General features: G+C 39.6%; 1 protein-coding gene across 3 annotated transcripts in view; it reads right to left on the bottom strand.

Annotated features, from left to right (window-relative positions):
• CARMIL1 (capping protein regulator and myosin 1 linker 1) overlaps nt 1-19,272 on the bottom strand; it is a 201,098-nt gene that overhangs the window by 40,390 nt on the left and 141,436 nt on the right. For all 3 annotated transcript variants that reach the window (XM_064443149.1, XM_064443147.1, XM_064443146.1), the window contains exons 24-29: nt 16,836-16,934; nt 14,076-14,204; nt 13,681-13,812; nt 8,211-8,386; nt 6,080-6,167; nt 2,938-3,087 (exon numbers count right to left, since the gene is read on the bottom strand). In XM_064443149.1, the coding sequence (XP_064299219.1) occupies nt 2,938-3,087; nt 6,080-6,167; nt 8,211-8,386; nt 13,681-13,812; nt 14,076-14,204; nt 16,836-16,934 (774 nt within the window). The remainder of the gene's footprint in view (nt 1-2,937; nt 3,088-6,079; nt 6,168-8,210; nt 8,387-13,680; nt 13,813-14,075; nt 14,205-16,835; nt 16,935-19,272) is intronic.

Raw genomic sequence — 19,272 nt, 5'->3', positions numbered from 1 at the left:
ACTCATAGTCATTCACTCAGCTTCAGTGCTATATAATTTACCTGTAACCATAGAGTCAAAATTGAACCTGGATCCAGTTTTTCCCCAAATTGCTCAAACACAGCTTCCAGGGAGGCTGATGAATAACAACACGCTGTTGTATAGAGCCAGCCTCAGCCAGAATACTGATCCCTCAATAGGCTTGCTGAAGAAAACAAGAATGAAGAGAACAGGCTTGCTGAAGATAATGGGTTTGCAAAATTAATCCAGTTTTGCAAATGGAAAAAAACCAGCTCCCCCAAAATGGTGGTCTGAACTCAGTGCCTCTCCTACAAGACCAAAATCTCTTCTTCCCTGGACATCTTGACAACTAGCTGGAGTGAACTGGTAGACAGGGCTTAGAATAGGCAAGTTTCTCCTGGCATCCCAGCAACATGATCAGCCTCACCCCACATTCCATATTCTTTTGGAAATAGGAGATTAGGCTCCCAAACATACACACCACCAACCTGCTATCCAACGTTTCAGGTCTGAGGCTTGCAGGATACGTAGCAAGGTGCATCATCTACTCACAAAGTTAAGATTTATCATAATAATTTGTAACGCTTAGGGATTTCCAATGGCCAAACAAGGCAGTGTTCTGGACTAATGCCATTTTGGAATTGAGATCTAAATAGCTATTTCTCATTTAAGATTAAAAATAATAAAAGGAAATTAGGTTCATAATTATAGTTCATAAAACCATATGCTTCTTTTTCTAGTAAAAACTTTCAGCAACATATGTTTCCTTCACTGACCAGTTCACAAAGCATTCACTGATGCCCCTTTCAGAAGGTGCCTCATTTCCACGCAAATATCTGTACAACACCTCCAAGCTGCCACAAAGCAGGTTGATTTTTTCAAGACAATATCTGAAATCTGTAGGATTTTTCCATACCTAGAATACATCACTTGGAAAGCGCTATCTTTGAAGTTACTAACTCCACCCAGAAGATGCAAGAAATCCATTAGGATGCTTCTAGTTGCAAAAAACTCAGTAAGACACCAGCTCAGTAAAAATCCCTGTATTACTCAGCCTCTTGGGGCTATCTATTTATGTATACATTTTTACAACAGCAACCAATATCACTTGCACCCAGGATGCAAAAAACAGCTCTTAAAAATGGATTACATTTTTTAATAAATGGATTCTTTAGCACTAAGATTACTGCCTTGTGTTTATTTGATGCTTCATTCTCTCCAGAAATTAGATACTGATGAGAATCTGGGTCACAAAGGTATTTGAATCTCTGTGCAAGATGAGGGTGAATGAAGAGAATGAAGAGAGATATAAACACTTCTGGAGATAAGTACAGTTAGCATCTAATGCATCTTTTAAAGAGTGTAAGCATCATCACATTTCTATTATTTGAATATGACCAAAGTGAAAGATAACAGCATAGCGATATGATCCTTTCATATAACCATGGTGATATGAGATAAAGACAGGAGCTGTTCTTTAAATTTCCAGTATTATTATTCTTAACAGGCTGCAAGAATAAATTTGAAGGGGGATGGTGGGATGTCAAAATGATCACTTTGCCTATTTTTCTACATGTGAAGCCAGCATGCAAAAACTAACTTACAAGTACAGAATTCAGATGTCACATTTTACTAGATGCCTCTCTCCCATAGGATTTAGGGCTCGGAATGATTACTGAACTTTGGCTACAGAAAGCTTCTGGAACTCGATAGTACCAATGCTGAGCCAGATGATGCTATCAACATTACATGCCTCACACGAGTTTGTGATGTTCAGACAAATACTGCATCAAATCAAATCTTGGTGAAGAAAAAGATTTGGAAGGGAGACAGAACTATTTTAAGCTGCCGTTTCCAGTGAAGGCTTGCTTTTGTTTTATAGCTAAGCAAGACCAACAGAGAGCTGCTGCAGAAAGGCGCAACCCTGCTGCTCCTTTTCTTGAGCTGTAGTTGTCTGACTTTGCAGTAGATCTATTCAGGGAGCTGAATAAACAAAACAACTTCTACAAAAAGATGCAAAAAATTTTTCTGCCAGTTTAACTTCCCGTAAAAGCACACAGCCGAGGAACCAGGTAGGAGGGCAGAGGAGAAAACCCATCCCTTGCAGCAGTGACCACCTCTTAGACTAAGTTGTAACAGAGAAGCACTCTCTGAAGTTCCTGTCCACAGTAGAGCTCCTCAACAGACTGAGCTGGGTGGAGGGAGATTTGAGGTTGAAAACTGTTAGCAATTCATTTATTTGTAATTCTGTGGATTTACGTCTTGTAAAGAATCAGGATATGTCATGGAGCTGTCTTTATTATAAAGTCACACATGGGATTTTATAAGGCACTTCAGTGATTTATGTTCAGTATTTTTACTGAACCTCACACTCCTAGCTCAATTACTTTTGAAAAGCTCACCCTCTAGGATCACTTGCAGCCCAGTCTCAAGGTTTTAAGACTCCTTCCATACATTCAAAAGCTAATTAAAAAAAAAAAAATTCTATTCATGGTTAATAATATAAATTCAAGGCAGAAGCATTTTTTGTCATGGCTCAGAGGAATCCGTGTCAAGTAGAATGAAGACAAAGGCAGAAAGAAACATGTTGCCAAAGGATAGCATGGTCCAATTTATTACTGTAACTGAACCTATGTGAAACTCTGACCAATGGAAGAGACATTTCTTATATTCGCTTGATTGTGGCAATGCATGCAAGGGAAAGGCCCTTGAATAGGTACCAGGAAAGAAGCGAAGAAAAGGTGAAAGCTTCTCCTTTGCTGAACAGCAATATGCAACTCAGACAGAATGTTCACAAGCTATTATTTGCTTTTTCTAGAAGTCAGTTCCTAACTTTGGTTTCCTGATACCATGGAAATTGCCAAATGACGTTTTGAAAAATATTTTTCTTCCAGTTATTTGCATGCTTAACCAAATGGGCTGAGGAATGCGTCTTACCATACAAGTGTCCAGATCCTCCAAACGTTCTATCTCTGTCAACTCCTCAACTGTGATAATAGAACGTTTAGTTGGTTTTTCTTCAGCTAACTCAATCTCCAGTGATTCCTGCTGTGGAAGTGGTTTACCACGTCGGGTCAAATGGTCAGCCTAGAGGATAAAGACAGGAACACATCAATTAAACTGTTAAAAAAGGCAAACCAAACCCAACCAGAAAGCTTACAGAACTTAAGTGATCACAGAACCTAGAAGACCAATTACAAAAGCAAAGCTCAGTTGTGTGCACTGATCTTCATACAGGGTTTGTTTAGGTTTGGTTTGGCTTTTTCCCCTCTTTTTTTGGATGGAAAACCCTTTTCATCACACATTCTAAGAAGGAAAGGAGAAAGTCTACCAGGAAAAAAGAAAAAGGGAAAAGATCACCTAAAAAGCCATTCTACTTTTGACTTACAATAGTATTATGGGGCTTTCTCAGCATTTGTCCTGACTTTATTATAAAGAAAAATAAAGGGGTAGCAGTGAAGCTTTGTCCTGGACTTATTTTTTTTTAATTAAATAATACAAAGACATGTATAATTTCAGCTAATATAGTTTCCTTAACTTTTAGATAGCCAAAATATTATCACCTGCTATTCAAGAAACAGGACAGCTTCGTTAAATACCTCAGTTCTGTTTCACTGAAGAAACAGGTAGGTGTTACCATAAAAAGAAAAAAATTCATCGTGGATAGATCTATGGCATAAGATGTATTTTTCTAAAGTGTTAGAGAAGAAAAACTCTAACAGTAATAAAATCTGGTTTTAGACCTGCACAGCAAAGCCTGTTACTAAGAACACAGAGTATGTTACATAAACCATGCTGGACTGTATTTGGAATGGAGGGGGTTCATGTTGTCAGGAAAATGATGAAATATTTTCTAGTTCTGTTGGTAACTAAAGAGAATATTAAGTAACATCTGTTAAAAGCAAGTATTTGAAGATCAGCTGGCCCAAATCAGTTAGTCACAGCAGCCTTCAAAGAGGCAGCTAGGGAGAGGTGTAGTCCACTGCCTAACACCAGCATGACTCCAGACAACCAGGGGATTGTAGTTCTGTTAAACATCAAAAAGGGTAAACAGATGACCTGAGTCAATTATAGCCCACTTAGTCTAGTGCCTATTCGGGAAAAACAACTAGAGAACTGTTATGGATTTACCTTTAATCACACTAAAATGGCTAGAATAGTAATTAATGCTATTCATCAACACATTAGGCAAACTCAGGTCTTGCCAAACAAGGTTTATTTTTCAAATTTGCCTGGAACACTTCTGTGTCATTGCAACATACACAGACATTTGTAGGTGGCTGAATTAGTAGTATGTGACACTCCAATTTAAGGAGCTGGCACAGAACTATATCAGTGCATTTAATCTTTGCTGTATTAAGAACTAGCTGCCAGCTCTCAGACTGCAGCTGTCAGTTGAAGATTAACACTGACAAATTAGACAGGAGTTCTTCCACCAGCATTTTTGAGATCCATACTCTTCAATGTTTTCATCACTCCTATACTATCCAAAATAATCTGCAGCTAACAGAAACATAGGAGAGTTAAACAGTGAAAGGGATGTGTTACTAATGCACAATCACAAAGCAAATCAACTGAAATCAAATGTACAGGCAATCATTCCTTAGGAACTAAGAGCGCTGGCAATTAGCTATAGACACAGTCCTGAAAAGCAGCAAGTGTGTCAAGCAAATGTCCAGAAGTCATTACCGGGAGGAAGATCTAGCAAACTGTGTCCTGAAAACGAGCTACCACTGAAACCCTGACAAAAGGATCAAATTCTTATCTCATTGGCTTATGTAATACGAGGAGTAAAGAATGCCAGAAGTAAAACAATTTCTCTCCTATACAGTGTTGGTTAAAACACTGGGATAGTCTGTCTGGTTCTGGGGACCATAATTTTAAAAGAGACTTTTAAAACAGCTGGAGAAAGCACAGGGGATTGTTACTGAAGTGACTCAAAGGCTGGAGAAAATGACTTACTGTGCAAGAGTCAGGGTATGTCCAAGTTGTGCAATACCACTGGACAGAGACAGCCCACTGCTCACGCCAGCTGAGCCTGCTCCAGGACCAACTGGAGCTAACTAACGTGGCCATTTGCACAGTAGGCTGATGCTGCTGCATAGCTCCTGACACCAGAGGTTGTATCTTTACACAATGCTGCTCTGTGTCACGAAGACACACCCTCAAATAACCCAGTCTCTTAATTGATTAAAAAAAACCCACCCCAAAAAACCAAAAAACAGATAAAAGATAAAAGGGATGGGAGGAGTGATTTGTTTTCTGTGTATGAGGGCTTCCACAGAGAGGAAATAAAGAGAAATATATATAGTTCCTTTACCTTGTGGGGAAAAACATCTGAACAAAATCATGACCACAAGCTGAAGCCAGAGAAATTTCAATTAGAAATTAAGAGCAATTTCAGTTTGAAGAACGACCACCCACTGACTTCTTTAAAAAACTACTGTACTGGAATCTCCTTCTAGAGGCCCACTGCATTAGAAATAAAAATGCTTTTCTGTGGATACGCAGTTGTTTTTCCTTCTACTCTTGATGAAGCAAGTACCTGTATAATAAATAACTGCGCGCCTGACAGCTCTGCACCTTCAAATAACAGTGTTTCCTTTCCTACATTTCTAACCTTTTCTCTTCAAACTTGATACCTACATTTCTGAGGTAGCCTCAGCCCTCATTCAGGGAACAAGGTCTCAGCAGTCCCTCCTCTAAAGATTGAAATGTAACCTCTCATTTCATGAGCAACCAACCCTTATCATCTCACCAGGACAAGTATGGCACTGTTTTTAACTAATGACTCAATGCTGCATCCTAATAGCATTTTTAGTTTTAGATCTGACAAGAATGTAAAAAATAATAGGACAAATATATAATGCAGCCTCTTCCAAGGTTGTATCTTCCATAAAGCAAAGAGGCAAGAGTCAAGAGTCCCATGATCGTATTTCAAATTATGTCAGTGATGCTAATGAAAATAAGTCCAGTTTCAAAATATAGCTGTGCTAAGGAGAAACTGAACAAGATATGAGTGTAAAAGGCATTTTTAAGATACCTCACATATTCAGATATCAACCATGCAAATACTCACCAGTTTGTGATGGCAATTGGAAAGTGCATCCAGGATTTCATCTACAACTCGGTCAGACAGGAAAGAAGCCACTGTCAGCTTTACTTCACTGTGTGAGGATTAAAAACGAGACAGAGAAAATTTTAATTCACGCAGGAGAATTTTGTTTTTATTACGCGTTCAACAGTGCGACGATTATCCACAGTGCTGTCACTTTATTTGAACTAAAACATTAGAGGGTGTCAGGATACATGACTGCAGGTTTCAGAAATAAACTCATGAATCACACAATAAACACAAGAGCCTCTGTACCATATTTAACCTGCTTCTAACATTTTTCTAAGAGCTAAAATGAAAACATCAGGGTAAGAGAGCTGAATAAAAAACACATGCGAAACTCAGTAAGGAACAGTCGCCACTGAAGTCAGTGAAACACGAATCTCAGAAGAATGGGATTAGGACAGTGCTGCCTGTTTAACACTACTACATTGAACAGCTACAATCCACTCATTTCCTCACCTCCTTTTTGTGTTTGTCTGCCAGCTGAAGGTCAACTGTACAATGCTGGTTCTCCAGTCTTTGCCATCACAACTCTGCTGCTTCTTTTTGCTCTGGGTAACCACTTTCTGTCTCAAGAACATCATGTCAGCCACTCCCGTTACACCGACTTATGTGGAACACCAACATACCCTGTACACTAAATTGAGGTTTCACTGGTAACTTCCTATGAAGGAAATGTGTATCCTGAACTGCTCCCTTGGGGTCCCGTCTTTGGCCACAGTACAAAAGGCTCAGGCTGTGGAGGGCAGCTGATTTGCAGCTGATAAGCGCGTACGCCTGAGCTGCAGCCTGAAGCTCCATCTCTCCTGCCTCTACAGTTTAAGGCCAACTGCTTCAACTGACACTTGCCAGCAAGTAACATGATTTTGTTTTAAGGTTTTTGTGTGTGCACTGAGATGCATTGGATTAACAAAGCTATTTCTATCTGGGGCTAGCCCTACTGCTGCAGAAAGCCTGGGGAGAAAGGTAAGAAACTCCTTGGAAAGGCAATTCACAGGGAGACAGAATTCTCTTCCCAAGCCACAGTGAGAAGAGAACAAGAGTGAAGAGATTTCCCTCAGTTACCTACATATTAATTTCAAATAATATAAGGCAGAGAGCGTGACAGTGTGGCACCCTCACCCCACTGACAGCTGCAGCTTCTACAGGTGGAAGGGGCACTATTGTCTCAGGGTCAAGATTTGTCTGATAGGACTGAAGTGAAGAAAATTCACTCCCTGAACCACTTTAAACACTCTGAGGGCATAGCTAATAGTCTTCAACACCTTTTCCTGCCAAATTTGCTGCGCTCTACAAAACTAATTTCTAAGTCTTACTGTTTTCTCCTTCTGCAAAGATATTAGCATCACAACGCAAAATGACATGCTTTTCCATCGAGCAGAAAGGATTCCTTAGCCAAACGATGGCAGCTGAAAAGGTTTAAGTACAGGTCAACCACATGTTACTGCATAAATATATTCTCTGGTATGTATTTTGTATGAAAAGAAAAAAGATGCAATAAAAGGTCAGGTAAAAGCCTCTTTTTTTTTAAAAAAAGTGAACTAGTTGTTGTTCAGGGGAGCTGTTTATGCTCCAGTTTGTGGTTTGAATACCCAACTTTCCATTTTTTTAAGTATGTCTGTCTGCTGTGCACAACTCCCACACAAACAAAAAGTTTTAAAGTGACTGTCATAGCTACAGGACCAGATCAAATGCAGCATAAGACAAAGCGCTGTTAATACTCAAAGAAAAGAATTGCAATTTCCTTCTATTACAGTAATTGAGTGTTACCTGGGAACATAAATAGGTTTAAAAACATGTACCAGTCATGAAAATGTTATTTGTGTACCATAAACTGAAGCTCCTACTAAATAAAGCAGAAACACATGCATTAATGATCAAGTTACAATCCCTGGAGATTCCAAATATTTGGATCTCCTGAACTAAGTTCACCATACCTGTAGGACAATTTCCTGGTCTTTGAATGCCTTAATATAGTTTATTGTGAGTCACGAAAGCATTCCAAAAATCTTCTATTACACAAACACATATACACGCAAACCAAAAATCCGAATTCTATAACCAATTTTATGAGATTAGTCTTTTAAAGTACCTAATTTTATTGAGGATATCAATTCCAGATTGCTCCAAGAGGACATTTTTCACAAAAGTGCACGGAATGGAAATCTTCTCGGTGCTAGCCTCAATCAGGTCTTCACGGATGCGAGCTTTCTTCATTACATTTGGGCAAAGGTTTTCCGCTGCATCCACCATAGATTCGAGGAGCGCCTGCAGCACAGTAAGCAAAAGCTAACATCAGGTATCGAGATTTTCATTAGCTGGAAGATCACAGCATTATTCTGATGCAAAGCAGCATGACACTTCTAGGCTTGCAATTTTTATTCCTAATTTCCAATCCATTTTGCAATCCAGCTGCAACATAAAAGCCTTTTTACAAAATAAAGCTAAGGAGGAACAAATTACTTGTTTCGAAAACGACCCACAACTGTACTTGTTTGACTTTTCTAATATTAAACATTTACATCTCTGTGTGTTTAACTATCAGAACAATAAACTAGCTTCCCTCGTGCACCCACCACTGCTGCCTCTGCCTGTTGCAGAAGCAGTGGATGCTCTCCTGCAGCTGCCTTCACTTTAAACTGTGCCCTGAATCAGCAATTTTCATCAATGCTCCAGACCTGCCGATTTGTGAGAGGCAACAGTATATGAAGAAAGGAGACTCATGAGAACTTGGCATGCTGTACAGGGCTGGAACATACCTACCAAATATTAAGTAGCAGCTACAAGTATGACTTGCAGTGGGCATACAAACCTTTAATATATGGATCTCACTTACATACATGGAAGTCCGCAGTGAACTTAGAATAAAAAGTGTTGACCGCAGCTATTTTTAATATCTGATCAAAACCCCAAACTAGGACAGAAGAAAACTACACACACTCCAGAAGCAGGACTGTGTAAGCCCCCAATCCCCTCAACTTTCTGTTTCTTAAAATAAGGTCTCCCCTGCTGATGGTCTATATCAACTTCTTCCCTCTTAGACTTTCTCTTAGAAAGATCTTTCACATATACCTCAATGCTATGAAGTTATGTTATGAAGCCCCTTTCAATTGCATTAGATTTATTTCCTATCTGTGCCTGTGAGAAAAGGTAATTCTTGTTTAAGTCCTGTTTTATCACCTATCGGTTTCTTTTCTAAACCCCAGCTCTGACTAGAAGGCTACAGAGCCCTCACTACAGGTGCAGGTGAGGGCTCAAAGCCCCTCACATAATCATCCATATATGAACTTGTGTCATGAAAAGTGCAGGAAAGCTCTAATGTACACACAGAGGGATCAGGATGAGACATATAGGGCACTAGCAGTGTTTCTATCACTGAAACATTTTTCCTCTAATTGCTTTCAATTTTCATATCCAAAAATGTTATGTAGGACCACAGAAGGTATAAAACAATCAGCTGGTCATCCAGAAAACTAAATTTTAAACTGTTTTATCTATGTGCTGATATGTACCCTGTGTACAGTAAAACAGATTTGTTTATAAACATAATGCCATATTTTCTGACAAGACTGGAAATTGTTCTTTGTTCAAATTCTCTCCTATATCCACCTTACTCCATCTCCAGTCTCAGCAACTCAGGAAATCTATTTTAGGTATCTTCAGAAGGCTGTTCAACCATCAATTAATTTCCCGTCAAAAGACTTGTTTCAGAGATTGCAAGAGGTCAAGGCTCATCAGCATGTTTGAAAACAAACTCTCTACGTTCATTCCCAGCATGAAGTGCTACTTAGGAAAGATCAGTAAGGAGATGGTTCTCTTCGGCAGCCTGTCCCTCTGCATGCTGGAGCCGTCATACTGCCGCACTCCAGTGACCATGGGGTCTCCTCGGGCTACGGTGCTTCAAAGAGGCATGGAGAATAAAGACACCATCCTTGGTTCACGCTTCAGTGTACATGCAAGACCCATTTCCCCCAACTTTGAAGCCTTTAAACAAGTGGGACAAGCAGCAACTATTTGAAAAACCTGACGTCTTCTACGTATACCATGTCATGTGCAGCTTTTGAGCAGTTTTCTAAAATCCAAAGGAAGGTGGAAAGAAGAGAGGAACAGGACAGAGCCCAGTTTACTGAAATGGGCCAAGTAACATCCAGTAAGACTGAAGGTTGATAACCAAACAGAAAAAGGTACTTACAAATAAAAAAGAAACAAAATCATCGTTTTGTTACAATGCTATACTAGGTAAGCTTGTCTCTAACCTAGGTGCTTCTAAATTGTACAAAAATAATGAACTGCACCCCTTGAAAACCCTACCGATTTCCTTTTTCTTCTCAATCTCACTCGCATAGTTAAGTGACCTCCATCTTATCAGAGCTTTTTTCTCCTTGCATAGCCCTACCATAATTGGCAATTTTCCTATGTAGATACTGAGTAAGAAACAAACCTACCATTAGTGCATAATAATTTTAATGATTCAAAGCAGCATCTTCCAGTCTGTAGCTCTTAATTGACTGCTTTTTAAGTGTAAATTCATGAAGACAACACAGCAGCAGGAAGCGGCCACAGCATACAGGGAAGTCTGATCTTTACCACATTTGATTTACAGGTATAAGAGACAACTGCCATTATAGCTTATATGGAGCTTGTTTCTGGGTTCCCAAGCTCTCTGGACTTTAAGGACTCCCCGCACATTCTCTCCTTCAATCCTCAAGGTGTCTCTGGGGCCATAACGCTAATGAAGAGCCTTTCAAGCCCCTGCAGCCATATCCACATAGAGGATGAAGAACGTCAATGGTAGAGGCAACTGAGTCAGGTAAACTCCTAAGGAGAATTTCTGACACATCCATTTCTTTCCACGGCATTTATTCACAGTTGCAACTGTGTAGTCTACCTTGAAAAATCACACCCAGCCTCCCAAGAGTTACCAATGGTCATAATCATGAAAGTTATGAAGACTCGCTATGTTGAATTACAGTTGCAGTCTAGCATGGTCTTTCAAAATGGATTATTTCAAGAAATGCTGCATGAAGTTGTCAGTGGAAAGTAGGAGGAAAGACCAAAGACATTACCTGAAAATTTCAAAATTAATTTTCACTTAAAATACTCAGAGAACGTGCAATTTAAAAGTTAAAGAAGAGATCCAAATTCCGTTTAAGTGTACAACTGAACATAGTTTCTTCAGTGGTGGATTTCAACTGTTGATTTCACAGGACTATTATCATATCTACAGAAACCTTTCCCCACGCCCTACTTCCATCCCAAAACCTTTCAGTGATACCTTCACAGCTGTCAATATTGACTGTGGAGGGGCAAACGATTCAGTCACAAGGCCACAAGCGCCAGTCAGCAGGCATGCAAAAAGAAGAGAATGAAGTCCTGCCCACAATTAATGTCTCTCAACATTCAGGAGAAAGATATGGTGAGTAAAAGGACTGGAAGATGATGATACCTACAGAAAAAATGGAACAGGTGGTGGAGCCAACAAACACTTTGCACTAGGATGGAATTTAGGAGGAATAGTTCAAGCACGTCTGTCCTTACAAAACAATCTTCTCTTGCCTAAGCACCATTTGTCTTGCCTACAATTTTTCCTTGGGACTTTGCTGACCAAATAAAGCCTCTCCAGGTTCTGTGTGCCCACAGTGACACCAGCAGGAGAAGAGAAATGCAAGAGTTTTGCTATAATTTCTCCTTTAACCAGTTCAAGTCACTCCAAGATGTTGCTTTTCCTTATTCTAACTTCTTCCTTCCCCCTAATTCCCTTCTTTGAGGTTAAAAAAACAAAATCTCATATTTGCCTGAAGAGCATTCATTGACTTTACCCGATTTCCAATCACTTCTTTCTAGAATCAGGCTCTGGTTGCTATGGAAGCTAAAAATCAAAACTCCACTTACAGCACAGAGGATGTTTTTCCCCCAGCAATTACGAAAAGAACTGTACTTATGTAACAGTAACATATCTTCACAAATAATAAACTGCATATGATGCTTTGAATTGACCTAAACAACTGGAAAAAAAAACCTCAATCCATGTTCAATGTTTTCTCCTCCACGCAAAGTACACCACCACAGAACTTAAAGGAAAACCTTTCAGCCTTGAGTGTAAAATTAATAAAAATGAGTGTTACAATACACAAAGAGCATTATGACTTTAGAGTTTCTTTTAAGGTACTTAAATTTCAAAGCCACACAAATCAAAAGTAAATGTAAAAGTTAGAATGCCTGTGCTAAAGTGCCTTTTGCTGTAAACGTGTAAAAGCATAAATGGAAGACACATTAACACAATCTTATGCCAGGAACTATAAATAACATTCCAAAAGCTGAAGAGGCTTTTTTTTTTTTTTTTTTTTTTTTACCCCTTCTGTAAGACTCTCTAAGATGTACAGGACTTACTTAACTGCATAAACCCTCCACAGACTGACCTCACTATTCCCGTCCCAGTAATAGCCTAGAAGCTCTGCTGGGAAAACTCTTGTGGAAAAATCACTTTCATGTGTGTAGAGATTAAAAAAGTGATAAAGAATCTTCACCTAATTTCATATAATGGGGAGAGGGAGGAAAATATTAAAAATTCAGCACCATTTTCCTCCTCATTAACTCTTTAATTTCAAAAAGTAATTAGTAATGTGATATTATTATTGCTCTTCATTATATTCCCACTGACTGAAGCATTTTCATAATGTTTCAACTGAAAGTTCAACCTTCACTTCCAGATTCTTTATAGCAAAACACAGGCAAGGTAGCATAGTCATAAACTATGTTGGTCTGAATTGCCTCAGAACCGTATTCTTAAAATTCATCAGCCTCCATACAGATACCAGCGGTTGCTGAAGTTTCCCCACCTTAACTTCTTCCTGGACCGATACCTTTGCACATGCTGTATGAATGACTCTTCCTTGCTTATTATACAGTGAGATCTAACATAATTGAAGGTAGAAGTTTCTGAGCAACAGCTGGCTGAACATACAGGTGAGAATATTTACAGATCAATGACATCTAGTTCAAGAACTGAAGTTTGACGGGCAACTGGTGAAAAGGTTTCCTGTAAAGCTGCCTGTAGTAATTCTGGGTGCGCTCTCAATACATATGAGTTATCCAAACAAACAGCTGAAGTGGAAATTCTGCATCAGGTTCAAAAGAGGTCACTGGAAAAAAAATTCCACTGCAATAGGAGCCTACAGAAAAGCAGTTTTCACTCCAGTGGAATACCTTAATTAGTGAGTACGCTTCTCCAGGGCATAAGACTTCTTAGGGTGCTTGAGAGATACCTTTTATTAAGGGCTTAAGGAGCAATTGGTGTGTCTTAGCCTTCTAGAAGATAAAATGGTAATAAACAGTATATGTTCCTTCTGCCCACTACAAACTCTAAAGCCATTTTTTTCATTCCACCTGGGTGAGTATCTGCATAATAGCGCATAAAGTTATAAGAAACAAATAATGAAAAGATAGCTTACGTACAAATATAATGAGAAGTAAAAAAATAAAGTGTGCCACATTTGCATTTAGCAACAGACAGGTTTAGTTATTTCTACATGTGAGAGATGGTAACACATCTATCCACAGACCTTAAGTTGCTCATCCACAACCCTTGTGACTTCTCCAGCCATGGATTCAAGTGTCTCTTGGATTGGATTGGATAGTGAACCATTCGCTCCTGCCCAAGAAGCTCCACTGAGGTGATACAGATTTGGTAAGAGCTGTAAGACAGAACGAATAACTTCAGAAAAAAGGCTCATCACTACCAGTCTTCACATCTGGACAAACAGGAGGAAATCTCTCTGGTAAATCAAAGTCTTTCTAAATTAGAATGATTTTGTCACTTTAAATACTACCTACAGCTGATCAGCTGAAGAAAATACTCTTTTGTCACACGTTGTTATTTTAACTCCCCCAAAAGAGAAAAGCTGCAAGCACACGCTGAACTACTCTCAGTATTACTAGCATGCTGGGAAAGACTTACTGTTTTGGAGTTCTTAGCATCCCGCATAAGCCGTTCTGCAGATTTGACATCTTCCTGTACAGCATCCACACCACAGTTTCTTAAAGAGTTCAGATGATCTTGCACTTTTACACATATTCTGTCAATCATCTACTTGAACAAAAGAAATAGAAAAGATGAAACATCAGAGTGTTGGTCAAATGCAAACTGAATTTGGTCCCAGTAGCAAATCAACAGTAGCATGATGAGATTTGTAGTGACAGTGTAACGATCTGGAAATGCATGATCAGAGCTTGGAGGTATATCAATGCTACTGAGGAAAAGCATTATGTCTCATAAAGACACACCTAAACATTGGAAGAACAAATGACACTTTACCATTAAAAAAGATAAATGCTTTGGAATATTTCCCCCACAGTTACTTCCAGGATAACTGCAAATTACCAACAAGTTATCCAGTTCCAAGTGTTGTTCTGGTTTTTTGGAGCAAGTATAATGCTGAAAGTGTTGTCAATATACCTAACACTTAGCTCCAAAGGTCCCTGAATTGTTAAGAAGTTCAGATAGTAAAAGAAAGCTCTGTTACTATCCATTTAACAAACACCAACAGACATTTCTCCTGTCTAAGCAAAATGCAATTGCGCAGGCTTCTGGGGTTTTCTTTCAAAATGTAAATATTCCTAGTAGCAAGGGAACTGTAATGACCAAAGCTGAAGTTTCCATCAGACCTTTCACAGTGGGATAAATTGAACTTAATCTGTATCTGCAACACAATTCATTCAACATGCTGCAAATACGGGGCAGGTGGTACATCTGTATCCTTACAAGACAAGCCAGTAAGAATGCCTGACATATAGTCAGTTTTGATTAAGATGTAAGGGGCAGCAAGATATAATAGTTAAAAGCCTTTATCAGCCCAGACAGCATTAATTAGAACTGGCTATTTGACATTTTGAAGCAACATCTGAGTGCATGTATCATCATCATACAAAGTCTTGAGTTCTAGCATCTTATATCATTAGGAATGAGAACTGAAATAATTTCACAGCATGCTCCTTTTCTGCTCCACATGACTCTTCCTCTTCAAAGGGTTCTGAGTGGTTTTGTGTAAGTACAAAAACCTAATTAATTATTAGACAGTGGAAAAGTCTCATTGGGACATCTGGACTTAAAAAAAAAACAACCAAAAAACACAAACACCTCCCCCCCCTCCAAAAAACCCCCACAAAACACCAAAAAAAACCCAAACAACAAACCAAACCACTCTGGGAATAGTAATGCAATTCCACCACACTAATTAGAGAATCTTTTCCAGCTCTCATTTAAAACTGTTTTAAAAACCCATCCTTATTGCACACAATTTAGTATAGAAACGAGTAATTTTATTCTTTTTTCAAAATAACAATTAATTACATTTACTGAAACCTGGTATGTGTGGTTGTTGGAGAAAAGCACAACTAAAACCACAAAGCTATAAAAAGAACTAAACTTAATTAATGTGGATATTATTAAGTTGGGAAAAAAAAAGGTGGCATTAGAACAGATAAATTACTAAAATAAAATAAAGTTATGTTGGTCTTGCAGATTTTAGTGCCAGTACATCTCCACATACCATTTTCTCTGTTGAGAGGTTACGGTATAATTTCAGGTTCTACTAATAAAATTCTGTCCCATTAAATTTTAATAACACAGGTAGAAAAAGGCCACTTTGAATTAAGATTCCCCCCCAAAAAATGCAGAGAACAGAGAGAAATTTCATTTCTGGTTTGCTCTTCAGCTGAGTAAATTCCTCTCCTGTTTGCTCGAGCCTCCTATTTACACTGGAACACAAGTAGTGCAAACATGGAAGTAAATTTGAAACGAAGCCCATGACAAGTTTTGTTCCACTTTACACCACCTTGCTTCAGTGGTGGACTGGAGCTGAAAACAGCCCTGACGGGTACTGGCAAGAAATACACTAGAACAGAGAGAATGGTAAACTACCACAGAAAACGCTTGTAGTCGTCTCAAGAAGAAGAAAAAACCAAAACCACCACCACCACCTCCCCACCCCCAAAAAAACCCATAACAAAACACACCACCAAAACAAAACAAAACAAACAAAAAAACAAAACAAAACAAAAAAAAATACCCAAAAACAAACACCCAGAAAAACATGTGTTAGTAGTTGACAAAACACAAGTCTCCCAGCTTCAAGCGGTATTTTGGGCTGTGTTAGACAGGAAGCTTTTGCAGCTGTCCAGGCTATAAAGCACACAGAAGACTTCTACCTTCCTTTGCTCCCTCCCTCCAAGTAAAGCATCCCATAATAACCACAGTTCTGAAGGTGTAAGGTAGATGATGACTTCCTCTCTAAGGCTATTTGCTCCGGTGGTACCTAGGGGCACTTTTACACGGTTGCTCAGTGCCAGGCAGACAGACTGGAACCGACTCAGGCACCAGAACTGGCAGAGCCTTATGATGATGCCTGTCGCCCTGGTGAGAGCCTGCTGAAAAGTCTGACTCCTGAGCACAAATGAATTAAACTGTTCCCGGTTCCAACAGTAGTTCATTCAGAAATAGCTCAGGAACTCTCTACACAGTACTACTATACATAAGACCTCCCTCTCACAAAAGCTTTTTTCTCTCCAAAAATATTATAATTGAAAATTATTATTTCTTGGGAAACAAAGTATATATGAGGCGCATCTTGCTTTAAGCTACTCTGAGAGAATGAGAGAGAACTCTGTTCCCAGGCAGACTTTAGACACCGAGAAGAACCCGTAACGAACAAGTTCTCACCTGCTGAGTGGTACTAGTGACAATGCCTTGCTGCAGCCGGTATGCTTGCTCCTGTAGGTACTTTCTGGTCTCGTGATTACGAAGCAAGTAGTTCTCTATCTAAAAATCAAAGCCAGATTAGAAAACCAATTTGACTCTCCACTTTATAATATGCTTTCAATTTTGTTGCCATATCAGAAATGGGGACTGACAGAAAAAACTGCCTGAGTATTTATCATTTGCAAACGTTATTCTGTGTGTGTCAACGCTTACTAATCACACTGGCAAATATTCATTCACTCAAAGACTCGTGAAACATCATTAAACACTGTGCTTTTGCCAGTGTTTTCTGAATTTTGAAAAATTTAGGAAGTTACACTGACAAAAGGAATAGATCCAGGTTTGAGAAATATTTGAAGACTCTATCCATAAAGTGTTGTAGAGACCATGATGACACAAGATAGTAGATTCATTTCTTTTAGATGTATTTGGCCTACCGCAAAGACACAGATTTAAATAGCAGTATGGTCTGGAGAGAAGATAAAATATCTAAAAGTGCCCAATTGATACAAGACCCTCAGTTAAAAAGTTACTTGAGGCTAAGTAGCACATAAGTGCTCTTCAAAGACAAGTGATTCCGACTGTCCTGGTTTTAGCTGGGATAGGGTTAATTTTCTTCCTAGTAGCTGGTATAGCGCTGTGGTTTGGATTTAGGATGAGAATAATGTTGATAACACACTAACGTTTTAGTTGTTGCTAAGCAGTGCTTATACTAAATCAAGGACTTTTCTGCTTCCCATGCTCGGCCAGGTGCACAAGAAGCTGGGAGGGGGCACAGCCAAGACAGCTGATCCGAACTGGCCAAAGGGATATTCTGTGCCATATGCTGCCATGCCCAGTATATAAGCTGGGGGGAGCTGGCCAGGGGGCAGTGATTGATGCTTGGGAATGGGCTGGGCATCAGTCAGCGGGTGGTGAGAGGTTGCAGCACTTTTTTCCCGGGTTTTGTCTCTCTGCCTGTCTCTCTCTCTCTCTCTCTCTCTCTCTCGTTGTTTTCCTTTTAGTCACAAATTCGTATTCTTAAACTGTTCTTATCTCAACCCATGAGTTTTCTTACTTTTGCCCTTCCAAGGGATGGGGTGGTGAGTGAGCGCTTGTGTGTTGTTTAGCTGCCTGCTGGGTTAAACCACAACAGCTACGCACAGCTGCTGGTCACAGCCCACCACTGTCACCAGCAGCGAACACCTACCACCAGCCAGCTTAACGGCACATAGATCAATCCCCTAATGTGGGGATTCATCAAAGGTGATGAATCTGGTCTGAAAGGAAGAGGAGAAAAGGATGGGTGGAGTGGCCAGCAGGTTGTGAGACAGAGACTAACAGGGACTGATGGTCACCTCTAAACCTGTATCAGCAGCAAGAACTGGAACAGCCTGGCCATGCCCCACAGCAATGCGGGGTTTATCTGGTTTGCCCACACTGTAAGTAAAGCGTGCTGCAAAGATACCGGAGCTTGGGAGGTTAGCTACTATGTCCATCTGGTGCTGGACCAGGGCCAGAAGCACTCTCATTGTACTCAAGCTGTGGTGCGCTGAAGCTTATGGACGCTCCTGATCCATCGGTCAGTGCAGTCCCTGTGCTGGGCATGACAGTTCAGTCTGCGCGGGGAGGTGTTCCTGCGTGCGCGGAGTTAGCTGTGTTCACAGCACCGCTCCAGAGACTTACCTGTTTTTGGACAGCACTTCCTCCTGTTGTGTAAAGAAAGCCTGAACCACACATGTTAAAACAAACTCAGGGGCTCTTCGTACATAATGCCTAATTAACACAGAATTTAAATCCCCATGGCCACAAGCTTCATGATTTTTTTTCAGAGATGCATCTAACATTCTAGATATGAACCTATCTACAATTATATTAAACGAGATGTAAGAAATATGTCCATCCCCCATGAACCAGATTTTTTAAAGCAGAACTTAGATAATTTTCATGCATCAGAAAAGGCAATAACTACCAGCACTTTTCCCTGTGAGAATCACTTTACTGAAAATTTCTTTACTAATAAGGATCACAGACATTTGCTTTTTAATCACAGTTATCTGTAAGAACTATTTATAAAGTCTTTATGACCTTACCCGGGCTGAAGGAATCTACTTACTAAAGAGATGTGAACTGTACGCTTTTTGATTGAGCAGGAGGCTCATTTGGAGCTCACAAGATTTACTATATTAAAACTCAGCTGGGACTTTTATAAGTCATGCAAGTGGAACAGCTACAGATACTGTCAACACCTCTTCATCCAAAAGAACATGTTGGTGCAGTAGTTTATTTAGGGCAACATAGTGTGTGAATTTTTTATGTACAATACAAACCACAGGCAGTAAATGTTTTTGTCCTCCCCCAAATTAGAAAGCATCCTTTGTTGTGTACAGTGCTGACTGCACTTTTTATGCCAAAATAA

The sequence above is a fragment of the Phalacrocorax carbo genome, chromosome 2 (assembly GCF_963921805.1).
Source record: "Phalacrocorax carbo chromosome 2, bPhaCar2.1, whole genome shotgun sequence".
Taxonomy (NCBI): Eukaryota; Metazoa; Chordata; class Aves; order Suliformes; family Phalacrocoracidae; genus Phalacrocorax; species Phalacrocorax carbo.
Note: the sequence above shows the minus strand (reverse complement) of the source record. Positions and strands in the feature narration are given on the sequence as shown.